This window comes from Chiloscyllium plagiosum, chromosome 6 (genome assembly GCF_004010195.1).
Source record: "Chiloscyllium plagiosum isolate BGI_BamShark_2017 chromosome 6, ASM401019v2, whole genome shotgun sequence".
Taxonomy (NCBI): Eukaryota; Metazoa; Chordata; class Chondrichthyes; order Orectolobiformes; family Hemiscylliidae; genus Chiloscyllium; species Chiloscyllium plagiosum.
This window is the reverse complement of record NC_057715.1, coordinates 99,627,646-99,643,775: the sequence shown is the minus strand read 5'-3', so window position 1 is coordinate 99,643,775 and position 16,130 is coordinate 99,627,646. Positions and strand designations below refer to the sequence as shown.

The following is a 16,130-nucleotide window of genomic DNA, read 5'->3' as shown; positions in this document are numbered from 1 at the left end:
GCCTCATCTTCCGCCTGGGAACCCTCCAACCACAAGGGATGAACTCGGATTTCACCAGTTTCCTCATTTCCCCTCCCCCCACCTTGTCTCAGTCAAATCCATCGAATTCAGCACCACCCTCCTAACCTACAATCTTCTTCCTGACCTCTCCGCCCCCACCCCACTCCGGCCTATCACCCTCACCTTGATCTCTTTCCACCTATCACATTTGCAACGCCCCTCCCCCAAGTCCCTCCTCCCTACCTTTTATCTTAGCCTGCTGAACAAACTTTCCTCATTCCTGATGAAGGGCTTATGCCCGAAACGTCGATTCTCCTGTTCCTTGGATGCTGCCTGACCTGCTGTGCTTTACCAGCAACACATTTTCAGCTCATAACTGTGTGAGCACTGTGACTTTAGGAAACATTTTCCAAGGGCTTCAGACACAGGAGAATCACCGATCAGAAAATTCAATTTGTCAAGCAACTCACAGAAAGTCAGCAGTGTCTGAGATCTCCACACAATCCCAATGCGTAACTTTCAGTCTACACTGCCTCAAAGGCTATCTGGCCATCGGAATATCTGGGCCAGAGGGTTGCTCGCCACCTTTACTGAATTACATATGAACTTCAGGCCTAACCAAACAGTGCAAAAGCTGAAGGAGGACGTGTCAATCTGCTTGACTCTGGAGGCAGGTTTTAACTCTGAGCATACCCCTTCATCACTGCTGCAAAGTGGAAGATAATTTGCTTAACCTTAAATTCATCAAAGAAACATGTCCTTTACTTGCACACATTAAAGGCAAGGTGTCCATCCCAAAATGTGGAAAAAAGGAATTGCTGACTTCTTACAGTGATCAAGGAGAAAAATGCATTGTCATACTGGCCTGATAGTGGTTCCTCTCCTACTCATTGTGCCCAGGTCCTCATTCTGAACTGTGCCCATTGTTCTTTAACCATACTCATTACAGGAGATTTATCAAAACCCAGACAAAAGTGAATTACACAAGTGATACTAGATCCCAGGAAACATCTACAATGTGCTCTGAATTGATTTTACTATATATATAAACTGAATATGTATAGCTACTCCTCTCCTATGTTTCAAAATGCCTCCATCAAACACTAAGGAGGACGGCATTTTATCCTTGAGAGGGTAGAAAACATCTGCAGAAGAAGTTGCAGGGGAGCAGGCCCAGCTGAATTGCACATGCAGAGAGCGGGCATAGATGTAATAGGCCAAAAGGCCCAATGAAGTAATGTAATCATTCTGGAACTTTCATGATATCCTAACTCAACATTTGTAGCATCTGATTTGAAATTTTGGACAATTTGGATCACTAGAGGGCAGTATAACACTGGTTTACTCCACCAGCTTGTGAACTACTCGATGGTGGTTGTGTGCATCAATTCAAAAGAAATTAAAGTCCCTGCATTTATATAGCACCTTTCATGACAACTGGATGTCTCAAAGAACCTTACAACCAATGAAGTACTTTTGAAGTATCATTCTTGTTGTTATGCAGGAAATGATGCGTACATTCAAACAGAAATGTATAAAGCTAAAGGATCTTAGTACTAATGGCGAAAGTTGCTAATGTAAAATTAAAATGAAAAATCAGGATGTTGCTTGAACAAGAGCAGTTTTACACTCTTTGGTTAAGCCACACTTAAGAGTATTGCAGGTCGGCACATTACAGGAAAGATGTGACGGCGTTGGAGAGTGTGCAGAAGAGGCTTACCAAGATGCTGCCTGGATTAGAGGGTATGGGCTATATTGGAGAGGCTATAAAAATCCAAGTTGTTTTTTCCAGAGGGGAAGAGACTGAGGGAAGACTTGATAGAAATCTATACAATTACAAAGTTAAAAATCATTTAACACCAGGTTATAGTCCAACAGGTTTATTTGGAAGCATGAGCTTTCAGAAAAAAACCACCTGCTCAAGGAGCTTTCAAATAAACCTGTTGGACTATAACCTGGTGTTGTGTGATTTTTAACTTTGTACACCCCAGTCCAACACTGGCACGTCCAAATTATAGAATTATAAAATAGGGTTGATGATCAGAACTTTTTTCCCCAGAGTTGACATGTCTAATACTAGGGGGCATGTATTTAAGGTGAGAGAGGGAAAGTTCAAAGGAGATGTGCGGAACAAGTTTTTCACCCGGTCTGGAATGAGCTGCCGTGGTGGTGGAGGACGCAGCTATGATAAGGGTGTTCCAGGAACTTCTGGATAAGCATATGAATATTGCAAAAAAATGGAGGGATATGGACCAAAGGCAGGTAGAAGGGATTAGTTTAATTTAACATCATGTTTGGCACATCAACATGGGGCGATGGGCCCATTCCTATGCTGTCCTGTTCTATGTTCTGAGAGCTAGTGCAGGTCTACAAGTACAGGAAAAACAGCCCAATGATTCTGGGTGTGACTTAAGATTAAGGAAGAAAGGCTATGGATGATCTTAATGGTACAGCATGCAAGACCGACCAGATGTGTATTAGAGTTGCAAATCCAGATACAACAAAGTCCTGAATAAAAGTTTCAGCAGCGGATGAGCTGATACTGCGGCAAGTCCAGGAAACTCTTATGGAGGTGGAAACAGGCAATCTCAATGATGGTAAGATATGAAGTTGAAAGATGACCTCAGATCAAGTATGAACTAAGATTGAAAGCAGACTGGTTTAACCTCGGACTGTTGCCAGAAATGGCATCGGTAGCTTGTTTGGAGTGTGGATTGAAAACAATGTCTTCAGTTTTCCCAAAATAGAGCGGAAGGAAACGTTTGTTGCTCTTGTGCTGGATGTCAGATAAGCAGTCTGATAGCTAAGTGGAAAAGTCAAGCGAGGTGGCAATGAGATCGAGTTGGCTGTTATTAGCCTACACTTGAAAACTAATTCCGTGTTTCCTGATTGTGTTGCAGAGAGGCCATGGGAGCTAGGAGGATGCCAAGGAGTGATTTTTAGGGGACACCAACGATAACACTGCAAGAGGAGGAAGAGAATCCTTTGCAAGTAATTCTCTGGCTACAATGAGGCGGGTAAGAATGGAACCGGGGAAGCAGCTGCATATCAATGGAGTGGCAACCGAGGAGGATGCTGGGCTCAAACGCGCAAAAAGCTGCAGACAGCTGGAGAAAAACAAGGAGAGAAAGTTTCCCTCGGTCACAGTCACAAAGGATATTATGTTAGATTTTGTTAAGAACTGATGCAGTACTCTATCAAGGGTGCAAACTGATTGGAGGGAAGTAAACACGAGTTTTGAGAAAGATACGAACAGATTATAACAATTTTTAAAAGATCTAAAATTACATTTCCAGTAATTAATGGAAACTTTGACTTCAATCTACATTGCAATTAACTGCTTTTAAATTAATTTTGAAGTATCACTTACTGCATCAGTCTGCAGGTTTTCATTCACAGGCTTCCCTTTTATATCCACTACACCATCAGAATGTCGAAAAGCACAATCCGCAAGGGCATCGTAGAAAGATAATCTCCGCACCTTCAATCCATACTTTTCAAGCCATTTCTTTGAAGTTATGCAGTCCTCTGAGTTTGTCTGTGTCACTGGCTGATAATCAGAGACTTTTTGTTGCAAAAAGGTGAAACAAGACAACAAAGTTATGAGGTCAATTCAGATCACCCGGCAAGAGTTGTCGTTTTACTTAGTATATCCTCACACCCTTATCTCTTCTTGGAGAATGGTGTGGAATGTTGGAATGAGTTACAAGCTAGAGGACAACCTGCTGGACTATATCATGAACATCCCTTGCATAACAATCAAGTCCTTGAGTCTAGTTGGCCATCCAAGACTACTAACTAGCAACCAAGACACTACCAACCGAGACACAAAAAACTTCACAAAGGTTGATGGTGACTTCAAAGTTGGAAGATCCACCATGTTAATTCTGAGTGGCAAAACAAACATGAAGAGCCAAATGGCCTACTCTGTGAGATGATGTCACTGGGCTGGTAATTCACAGCCCTAGGCTAATGGTTCCATATCAAATTTCATCATGCCAATATAATTTACAGTCAATTAATAAATTTGGAATATAAAGTTAGTCAAAGGAATGGTGACCATAAATTGAATCTTAACCACATGCAGGTTGTGATGAGTTTTTTTAAATGGTTTTCACCATGAGGCCTAGCAAGGTTTTGAGCCATTTCTTATCAAACCCGCTCCATTAGCTACTCCATCCCTCATCCCATCTGAGCCCCATCTTAGCATGCACCCATTCCGGCACAACTCACCAGTCACCGGATATCCTGGAATTGACTAAAATCCTTTGGAGCAGCACCATCTTTAACAGCCTACTGTCCACACAGGGGAAGTGTGGAGCTGCCGGGCATGGTTGCTGACATTTTCCATGGGCAAGGCTGACAAGTGGAAATTGCTGACCCACTATTTGGGCAGAGACCTGGAGTTCTTACTGGAAGGGCTAATGCACAGTTGGGGTGTGTCTTCTCCCAAAACCAGGAGTGCAGGCCATGACACCAGAGCATGCCAGTCTCAGCCATTTGGCGGAATGCCCAGCATGATAGGAAGGGGACCTTCTCCATTCTGCCAGCATTAATGCCACTAGCTTCTCTCCAACAGCACACACTCAGCCTACAACAACTAAAACAGAAATTGATGGAAATGCTCAGCAGGCCTGGCAGCATCCGTGGAGAGAAATCAGACTTAACATTTCAGGTCCAGTGGCCCTTCCTCAGAACCCGACCCAAAGCATCAACTCTGATTTCTGTCCACAGGTGCTGCCAAACCTATTGGGTTTTTCCAGCAATTTCTGTTATCATTTCTGACTTACAGCATCTGCAGTCTTTTTGGTTTGGTATCACACTCAGTCTTTCTCTGCTACTGAACCCACCTCCCAACACGGCTCAATTTAGTACTCTCACAACCTTCTCCATCATCTTCCCTCACTCACTCACTCAGACCCACCACAATCCCTGACACCATTAACCCTGCATGCCCTCTGTACTGCCTCATCACTCAGTCATAACACCCCTGCGTCTGAACCAAGATTAATAGCTGTGCCACCCACTTTCCCCCACCTCAATTCATTGCAGGAGGAAAGCAGCCCAAAATAGGGCAGAAAGAATCGAGGTGGATTTTGAGCTGCCCGAAATGTAGCTCCTAACCCGTTACGTGGAGGCCATCCTGACTCTGACCACTCTGACCAAGCAGCTGAAGAACCATGTCCAAATGCCTGGATGGGTAGTGGAATTGCTCTTCAGCAGGACACCCTGAGTGACTTGACTAAGGCTGGGTGACAACCATGAGAGGGTTTCTGCCTTCGTACCTGCACTAATTGGCAGGGCAAGACAGAAGTGATGTGAGCCTAGTATCTCTGACTGAAAGGGAAAGTATGAAAAGGTATGGCAATGCTGTGAGCATCTGGTGACTTCCATGTCGAGAATTAGATAAGATTAGATTAGATTACTTACAGTGTGGAAACAGGCCCTTCGGCCCAACAAGTCCACACCGACCCGCCGAAGCGCAACCCACCCATACCCCTACATTTACCCCTTTAACCTAACACTACGGGCAATTTAGCATGGCCAATTCACCTGACCCGCTCATTTTTTGGATTGTGGGAGGAAACCGGAGCACCCGGAGGAAACCCACGCAGACACGGGGAGAACGTGCAAACTCCACACAGTCAGTCGCCTGAGTCGGGAATTGAACCCGGGTCTCTGGCGCTGTGAGGCAGCAGTGCTAACCACTGTGCCACTGTGCCGCCCAAAGAGGGGAATCAGGAGGGCAATAAGGAGACATGAGATAGTTTTGCTTGTCTTGCTAGTTTTGCTTGTCTGGCTAGTTTGGTAGGACAGGAAGCTGAATCTAACAAGGTTACTTGGGCTGGTAATAAGGTATGTTTAACAAACTGTAATCCTCCTTAATTAGCAACTTGCTGCTGCCTAGCGAGCAGCTTTGCAAAGGCCTAAGAGACAGACTTCACAGGACTTCTCGTGTCATTCTGCCACAAATTACACGGTGGCCCACATCACTCAGGCCCCTAACCCCTTTTTGTTCCATATGGGGGTATATGGTAGTGTAGTGGTAGTGTCACTGGACTGGCAATCCAGAAAGTTAGGCTAATACTTTGGGGGCATAGGTTTAAATCCCAACTCAGGGGAAAAAAGCTTATGACTACAGTATTAATAATTTATTATAGGGATTAGATAAAAAAATTTCAACTAATTATATATTACCAGTAACCTTAGCCTGCAGATACAGTTACATTTTGCCTTCAGAATCTGTTGAATTTATTTAGCCAGTGACACTTCCATCCTTGAATTCCACATGGTAAAGAGTGTTCTTTCTACTTGAATTTACAATTTACGCAGTGGGCTTGCCAATGAACACAGAGCAGTTTGTTGATATTAAATGGAGTCATGACAACCATCCTTTCAAAGCCACCTTCACAGTTAGATACAAAATGCTAACAGCTCATCAACGTCTGTGAAAGTTATAGCAATCTGAGCCAGCTACACATTACTGTGGTGACAATGGGGGACTTCAATTCTCCTAACATGGAGTGGGAGTATAGCATCACAAAGGCCAAAATTGGGTAGAAATTTCTCAAATATGTGGAAGAGAATTTTGCTGAATCAATATGTTTCCAGTCCAACAATGAAGGAGAAAATGCTGGATCTAGTTCTGTTGTGATGAATTATTTACAGAATCCCTACAGTGTGTGGAAACAGGCCCTTCAGCTCAACAAGTCCACACCGACCCTCCGAAGAATAACCCACTCAGACCCATTCCCCAATATTTACCCTTAACCAATTTAGCACAGCTAATTCACCTAACCAGCACATCTTTGGATTGTGGGAGGAAACTAGAGAACCCAGAGGAAACCCATGCAGACATAGGGAGAATGTGCAAACACCACACAGACAGTCACTCAAGGCTGGAATTGAACCTGAGTCCCTGGTGCTGTGAGGTAGCAGTACTAAGCACTGAGCCACCGTGGTCACCCCAAATTATCTTGAATACAGCATGATTCAGAGTTGGAGCAATTAGAAACCAGAGAACAAAATGTCCTTAGAATAACAATATCAAAGGAAAAATGAAATGCAGAAATACTCAGCTGCAAGTTTCAATGAGGTGAAAAAGTGTATGGGCCATTTGAAATGGAATTAAAGACCAGAAGTTATTGAGGAATGGGGACATTCAAAGAGAAAATATTTTGGGTTAAAGATTAGGCACATTACCATGGAGAACAAAATGAAATTAAGTAAAAAGTAAAATAAAAGGAAGGGCTTCCTAGATGACTAAAGATTAAAAGTAAACAAAGAGAGGAGGCTGAAATAAAAGTAAAATACTGTGGATGCTGGAGATCTAAATTTAAAACAGAAAGTGCTACAGAAACTCAACAGGTCTGGCAGCATCTGTGAAGAGTCAATATCTCATGCCCAATAATTCTTCCTCAGAACTGCAAGCTTTAGGGATGTTGACTTTGTTTCTCTCTTCACAGATGCTCCCCAACCTGCTGATTTTTTTCTGGTATTTTCTGTGTTTATTATTTAAAAAAAGGCTTGTGCCAGGTTGATAAGTGAGTAATGTGTGCAAAGTCACATGCACAACAGATGTTCAGTAACCACACGGAATCCTTGGCTTTTTAAACAGGCAGAGTACACAAAAGCAAAGATATGTTGATGAACGCAAAGAAGACGCTGGTTAGGCCTCAACTGAAATACTGCAGCCGATTCATGGCACTGCACTTTAGGAAGGGTGTCAAAGTCCTGAAGAAGTTGCAGAGGACAATTGTTAGAATGAATGGAAGGTTTCAGTTATGTGCAAAAACTAGTGAAACTGGGGCTGTTCTCCATACGGCAGAGAAGGCTATTTGGATATTTGACAATGCTGCTCAAAGTCGTGAGTGATTTTGATCAAATAAATGACAAGAAACTATTTCCATGTCGTAGAAGGAAAGATAACCACAGCACACAGATTGAAGGTAATTGGTACACAAAAAAGGTGACAGGAAGGAAAACAGATCTGTACAGTGAATAGTTATGATCTTGAATGTACTGACTGAGAAAGTTATGAAAGCAGATCTAGTAATATCCTTCAATGAATCCAACAGATCGGTGTGGTATGTCTAGTCTGGGGGTGTAAAACGTTTGCATCTTTTCTACTTTGTGCACTAATTTGCTTCTCATTTTCAGCCCGTACCACTGACGAACAATCAAGCAAAACAGTGAGCCAAACGTGTAAGTCTCTCCCTGTCAGTAAACAGTGTGTCCATCAGCAAGTACCCAGCTGTGCTTCCTTATGGCAACAGGTAGAAACTGGATCCTTTACAGCCCCTAGTTAAAGCTTCAGAGGAACCTGGAGGAGGTTTAACTCCCAGACCTGCAGTGTGCAGGCCCATTGACAGTCATGTGCTCTGGCACTTGTGAACCAAATCCCAACAAATGCACCATCCTGTGGATACCAGAGTTAGACCATAAGACATGAGAGCAGAAATAAAGCCATTCAGCCCATCGAGTCTACTCTGCCATTTAATCATGCTAATAAGTTTCTCAACCTCATGTCCCGCTTTGTCCCCGTGACCCTTGATCCCCTTAATACTCAAGGACCTATCTATCCCAGTCTTAAATATACTAAGTGACCTGGCCTCCACAGCCTTCTGTGGCAATGAATTCCATAGATTCACCACCTCTGGCTGAAGAAGTCTCTCTTTATCTCCGTTCTAAAAGATTTTCCCTTTACTTAAGGCTGTGCCCTCAGGTCCTCGTTAGTTAAAGGTTTCAGGAGTAAACGCTCACAAAAAGTCTTGAGTGGAGCCAAAATGTTGCCTGATATCTAAATGTGTTATACCAGAACTGCATGTGCCTCCCTTTCACTGACTCTCTGTTTAGATTTTCATCCTCCCCTGTGATATAAAGAAAAAAATGACACAGTGTGATTTGGCACCTATCTATCAGTTTCCTCAGTATGGCTTGGGTCTGTCTTTCGGAGCATTCGTTAATGTTAGTGACTGTGAGAGCATGAGTTGAGGTTCACCTGCGTTTATAAATCCATTCATTCCTGTTGTTGACTGAATGAGCCACAAATGGATCCAGCACTTCCATCTGCTTTTACTTTTTTTCTCCCCTTTTCTTTAAAGTTTTGTCTTTTACTTTTTATCTCAGTTGCAACAGCGTTGACGACAGCATTAGTGAGTCCGGGCCCTGCACAGTTTGGCCCAGGGAGCGGCAAGGCAAGAAGGTGGTGTCCAGCAGCAGTAACACCAGGGCGAGGTGGACACAGCTCCAGCGAGTGAGGAGCAGCTCCCAGTCTTCTTCCCCTGGTCCAGACTCGCAGGCTGAGCCAAGGCTCCGGGTGTACAGCAAGGCCTGGCGACCGACAGTGGAGGCTGTGAAGGACCCTGCTGCACCGGTGTCAGCACCAATATCTTTCATATGATTTCAGTGAAAATGTGACTGAAAACATTAAATGCTTCTTCAGTTTTAAAGTTACATTATTTAAATATTGTAATAAGCATTTCCTTATGTTGGCCTCAGAAGTATCGATTACTGGAATGCAAAGAGAAGATGATCAGCGGTCTTCTGTTGGCGGGTGAAGAAAATGCCCAAATTGAGAAAGTGAAAATTAGACTATGTTTAATGAGGCATTGCGAGTATAAAGAGACAACCTGTTCCCTGGCCTCTGCCACAGCCAATCTTTCAGTTATTAGAACATGTAGACACAGCGCAGGTTTAATCAAACACTGGTTATTTTCTCTAATACAAGTTCATCTTGCTTTTCAGACTGGATAAAAATCTCCTTTCCAAACAACCCACAGAAAACCAGGAACTGGATTAATTAGACCCTGCCACTCAATGGTACAGAATTCTGCCATCGATTTATGTTGCAATACCCATTGCTCCAATGTCTACGCTATGTTAAAGTGACACTGCTACCTCACAGCGCCAGGGACCCAGGTTTGATTCCAGCCTCGTGTGACTGTCATTGTGGAGTTTGCACATTCTCCCTGCGTCTGTGTGGGTGTGTTCCAGTTTCTTCCCACAGGCCAGGTGAATTGGCCATTCTAAATTGCTCATAGTGTTAGGTGCATTAGTCAGACGGAAATGGGTCTGGGTGGATTACTCTTTGGAGGGTCAGTGTGGACTTGTTGGGCTGAAGGGCCTGTTTCCACACTGTAGGGAATCTAACCTAATATATATTTTGAAGGTGTGACCATTAAATGACATACCTGCATTAAACACAGACTGAGGGGCTTCCATTAAGAGGGTGTGAACTTCTGCCAATGTGCTCTTAGCCTCCTCTATTTCGTTCCAGATAAGGAACACATCTTCTCTGACTCCAGCCCCTGAAAACATATAAAGGTACATGAGTTATACTTGTTCACTTGTACCAGAATGTTACGCCCAACCTTATAGCTCAGACAAGGTTTACAAAAGTTTGTTAATATGCAAATAACACAATGTAAGAATCTTAGCTCCGTGTTTTAAGATATACTTTAAATCTGAGAACAAGCCAAAACTGAACCTGAAGCTTTGTATTCCACATGAGTTAACACTAGGGTCTGCTTGCAAATAGCCAACATGGGGTCAGTCATTGAGCACTTTAAGTATTTGGAAGAATCAAATAGCATTCAAACAAATAGCATTTTCATATGAATCTTGACATTGGGGTCCTCGTTCATTTAAATAACTGTTAATGTCAGGTTCATTGCTTCAATAAAATGTATTGTGGGTTACAATGTCTGTTTAGGCTTGTATCATTTAGTTTAAGCCATGACAATTAAGTGAATATTCATTAACAATTAAAGCATCATACAGCAACATAATACAACAATCAGATCATTTCAATAAGGCATTTGTACATAAACTACACTATGTATGTACAGCCATTTGGGAATGAAATTAAAAAGTAAAAAAGCTTGGAATCAGGATATGACAAAGTATACTCCTCCAATCAAGAAACAACCAACTAACACAGCCTCCATACTCAATTTCTCTTTTATTGTCACACCCCTTCCAGGCATATCCTCAAAATGGAACTAAAAAACATCTACAAACTCATTTGGAGATCCTTTTTAATTTCCAGGAGCTCAAATTAAAATAACCAGAAGTACAGTTTTCTCCTTTAATCCAGATACAATATTAGGTTATTTCATTAAAGGTTATTTAAGTAAAAAGTGATAAAGCTATTAGATAAAATGCAAATACAAAGATTTCAAGAAAGTGAGGTGCTGGGTTATGTTTGAAGTTGAAAATGTGACGAGATTCCACTATTGTTAAAGGCAGGGATTTTTGAAGAGTATCTTCCTGAAGTAAAGGGGTTGAAAATCCGAAATCAGATTCAGCAGTAGTAATGGCTTTATTGAATTGAATAGTGGGAATTACTCTCATAGGTGAACTGAGCAGAACAGAGCCTTAGAGTGAGTGAGGCTAATTTCTTCCACTGTTGTAGGCTGTGGTTCATGGTAGCCTGGTGCAGTACATCACTCCTGCATACCCTCCTACCCCTGTCCGCCTGTTGAGAAGCAGTGATTGCTTTGAGCTGTTACTGTCATTACCTCTGCACAAATAGTTCCTCCCAACAGATTTCATACTGTTCAAAATCGAAAATGGCTGCTACGCCAAACCTTGTCAATAATGGTTCCGCATGAGGAGTTGGCTTAGCGTAGACTTGGGGAACAAGCGCATCCATTGTCTTTTCGTTGAGGTATTTAACTTTTGAACTGTTTTAGCTTGGATGGCTCTTGTTCTGTCAGGTTTTGGTAAGCCGGGAAAAGTTACTTAAAGCTCTGAAAAACCATTTCTGTTTATGCTTTGGAATGTTTGTTGAATTTCAGACAGTATCATGACTTCACTGTGTAATCTCAATAATGGTAGTAATCTAACTGCTGGGGGCCATTTCATGATGTTTACTGTGCCCTATTTAAAGACAGATTCACTTTTCTTTACAAAATGTATGAAATTGGCTTTTTCCTTATCTGTTCTTGGGATATGGGTGTTGCTGTCCATTCATTGCCCATGACTAATGGAGAAGTTGCCAGTCTAAGCTGCCTTCTTGTAACCACATGATGCTGACAATGTCTGGCCCCTGCTGGGCCATTTCAGGGGGCAGTTCAGAGTCAGTCACATCCCTGTGTTTCTGGAGTCACACGAAGGCCAGGCTAGGGAAGGATGGCAAAATTCCTTCCCAAAAAGATATCAGTGAACCAGATCAATTTTCACAGCAATGAAAGTAGTTATACTCACCATTCCTGAGGCAAATGTTACATGCCAGATTAATTAATTTAAATTTATTTGTAGTCAGACCTCTGCACCGTGAGCCTGGTCCTCTGGATCACAAGTCCAGTGGCTTTCCCACTACGTCACTTGGATAAAGAACTTTAACACAGGGCAAGCCTTTGTGCTGTCACTTAAACAGTCAACCTCTCCACTAACTTGGGGATTTATGTTTGATTTCCAAATCAGGGTCAAGAACTCAAATCCCAGATTTTTTTTGGTCCCCAAACCAAGATTGCATCTGCATCACTTCTCTGATGCCACCTTCAAATGTAAATTACCTAAAAGTGCTGGAGGAAAGTTGGTGCTACCGTTTACCCAGGAGGTGGGAGCTGCCTGCAGAGCACAAGCTGTTGGGGCCTGTTGCTGCCTTGCAGAGGAGACAAGTCAATGCCTCTATAGATCAGCAGCCTCAACGCACATGAAAATTGCCAAATGTAAGTTAATTCACATGATCTGGTGCCAAATCCTCAAGATCCTAAATGATTTGGATGTGAGCATAAGAGGTATAGTTAGTAAATTTACAGATGACACCAAAATTGGAGGTGAAGTGGATAGAGAAGGAGGTTACCTCAGATCTTGATCAGATGGGCCAATGATCTGAGAAGTAGCAGATGGAGTTTAATTCAGATAAATGTGAGGTGCTGCATTTTGGGAAAGCAAATCTTAGCAGGACTTATACATTTAATGGTAAGGTCCTAGAGTGTGTTGCTGAACAAAGAGACCTTGGAGTGCAGATGCATAGCTCCTTGTAAGTGGAGTCGCAGGTAGATAGGATAGAGAAGAAGGCATTTGGTATGCTTTCCTTTATTGGTCAGTTATTGGTCAGAGTATTGAGTACAGGAGTTGGGAGGTCACGTTGCAGCTGTACAGGACATTGGTCAGGCCATTTTTGGAATATTGCATGCAACTCTTGTCTCCTTCCTATCGGAAAGATGTTGTGAAACTTGAAAGGTTTAGAAAAGATTTACAAGGATGTTGCCAGGGTTGGAGGATTTGAGCTATAAGGAGAGATTGAATAAGCTGGGACTGTTTTCCCTGGAACGTCCGAGGCTGAGGGGTGACCTCATAGAGGTTTATAAAATCATGAGGGACGTGGATAGGATCCTCGGATTTTGTCTGTCCTCGGATGCTGCCTGAACTGCTGTGCTCTTCCAGCACCACTAATCCAGAATCTGGTTTCCAGCATCTGCAGTCATTGTTTTTACCTTCTAAATAGACAAAGTAGTTTCCTTGGGGTGGGGGAGTCCAGAACTAGAGGGTATAGGTTTAGGATGAGATGGGAAAGATATAAAAGAGACCTAAGGGGAAACTTTTTCACGCAGAAGATGGTATGTGTATGGAATGAGCTGCCAGAGGATGTGGTGGAGGCTAGTACAATTGCAACAATTACAAGGCATCTGGATGGGTATATGAATAGGAAGGGTTTGGAGGGATATGGGCCGGGTGCTGGCAGGTGGGACTAGATTGGGTTGGGATATCTGGTCGGCATGGAAGAGTTGGACCGAAGGGTCTGTTTCTGTGATGTACCTCTCTATGATTCTCCCTTAAAACAATTTCAGCATTAAAAAGTACACCTTTAACTGTTGCCTGCACTGAACCTGGTAGCAATGCTCTAATGTGCAACAAACTATTTAGCTTCCATGATTTCCAAATTGAACTTCACTTTTGTGTCCTCCATGCCTCATAGCAGCTGCCATTACTTGAAGATGAGTTGGTCCCCAACCCATTCTCTCTTTGAAAGCTGTATTCTGGAAAAGGCACAGGAAGTGTTAAGCTTTGGGAAAGTAAGTTTCAAATTATGTCTTCCCCACCTACATCTAACAAGATCCAGCCTCTTATGCTTTAAACACACTTAAACTAACTTAAAAATCATACAACACCAGGTTATAGTCCAACAGGTTTATTTGGAAGTACAGGCTTTCAGAGCACTGCACCTTCAACTGGTAGCTAGTGCGGCAGGATCATAGGGCACAGAATTTCATACAACTGATAACAAACCTAGATTGCTGTTAAGTTTTTCATCTTTTAGAATGGGCTGTAGATTTCGTTTCATTAATTTGCAAATCCCAGAACTTCTTTCAAGTCACATTCCCAAGATAACAACTTACTATAAAAAAAGTGACATCACAGCTCAGATAATACATTAAAGGTGCAAGGTTAGAGTGTGTATGTATTCCAATCTTGAGTCAGACTGGTTCTATTTACAAAGTAGGAATTTACAAAATGTCACATGTATTGACTGCCTACAGATTGTGTGCTTTTTGATCTGCGAATACAATTCTGCAAATGCAAGTTCACCCTACAGATTTATGTATATGTGCATGCACATGAGGAAGAGAAACAGTGAGAGAGTGTACGTGTGTGCATGTGGGAGAGAGTGTGAGGGTGTGTGTGTGTGAGAGTGTGTATGTTCTTGGTTGGCAGTGTGTATGAGTGTGATGGAGTGCATGCCTGTGAGAGAGTATGCACCTGGGTGTGAGTGTAAGGTGTGTGTGTATGAGAGAGGGTCTGCATGAGCTTTGAGTATGTTAGAGGAAATAGAACCAGTCTGTCTCAAGATTGGAATACATACACACTCTAATTTTACACCTTTAATGCATTGTCTGAGCTGCAATGTCACCTTTTTTTTGTAATACCTTAAGTTTTCTCGGGAATGTGACTTGAAAGAAATTCTGGGATTTACAAATCAATGAACTGAAACCTGCAACCCATTCTAAAAGATGAAAAACTAAACAGTAATCTAGGTTTGTTCAATATTTCATATCAGCTGTATGACACTGTGATCTTTTCCTTAAATTCTGTGCCCTATGATCCTGCCGCACTAGCTACTTGACGAAGGCGCAGTGCTCTGAAAGCCTATAGTTCCAAATAAACCTGTTGGACTATAACCTGGTGTATGATTTTTAAGTTAGTTTAAGTGTGTTTAAAGCATAAGAAGCTGGATCTTGTTAGTATATGGGCTTGACTGTGAGAGTGTATAGTGCAGTGGGGTCACCTGTTGAGTGACATAAACCCAAGGTCCTGGTTGAGGCCATCCTCATGGGTATCGAACTTAGCTATCAGCCTCTGTTCGGCCACTCTGCGTTGTTGCATATCCTGAAGCCTGCCGTGGAGGATGGTCATGTGAAGATCCAAGGCTGTCCTCCAAGATAGTCAGGCAGTTTAGTTTTTGAATTTTTCCCAAACGCTTAAGATTAAGATCAGTGTATACCAGTGTCTCTCTGTAGCTGTGACAACCACTTTAAAATGTTTAACAGCCAGTAGCAATCCCAAATTTTCATATGCCATTATGAGGTATCTTTTTCAGTGTTGATTTAGTTTTTTTTGGAAAATTATCCTCCAGGCTTTTCTATTCCTAATTAATCTTCTTGTGATAGGACTGCACCTATCTCCAAATCACGAGCACCAGCCGTTACCTTAAAGGGCTCCGTGAAATTTGCAGCTTGATTAGTTGCTTGATCGAGAATGCTTTCAACTTCTGAGAAGATGCCTGGCGTTCCCTGAAACAGAATACCTTGGCTTTCGTTTCGTGGCAAATCAGTGAGTGGAGCAGTGAAATTTGATACTTGACACAAATAAGTGATAGAAAGCCCACATCCTCAAAACAAACTCATGTTTTTCCATTTAGTTTTAGGGGCAGGGAACTTCACTAATGCCTATACTTTTGCAGTTCTTGACCACACTTGTCCCTCAATTTGGCCAACATAGGTCATTTGCACCTTTGTAAATTCACATTTGACAAGATTTATCACCAAATCTTCAATGTATAATTTCAGTTACATCACACTGCAAATTTTTGCTATAAATTCTGTGTTACGATCGAGCCCTCCACAATCACCTGATGAAGGAGTGTCGCTCCGAAAGCTAGTGTGCTTCCAATTAAATCT

General features: G+C 42.4%; 1 protein-coding gene across 1 annotated transcript in view; it reads right to left on the bottom strand.

Annotated features, from left to right (window-relative positions):
• Positions 1-16,130, bottom strand: part of LOC122551170 (von Willebrand factor A domain-containing protein 3B-like) — a 153,409-nt gene that overhangs the window by 96,765 nt on the left and 40,514 nt on the right. The window contains exons 7-8 of the mRNA XM_043692794.1: positions 10,194-10,310; positions 3,371-3,564 (exon numbers count right to left, since the gene is read on the bottom strand). Coding sequence (XP_043548729.1) covers positions 3,371-3,564; positions 10,194-10,310 — 311 coding nt within the window. The remainder of the gene's footprint in view (positions 1-3,370; positions 3,565-10,193; positions 10,311-16,130) is intronic.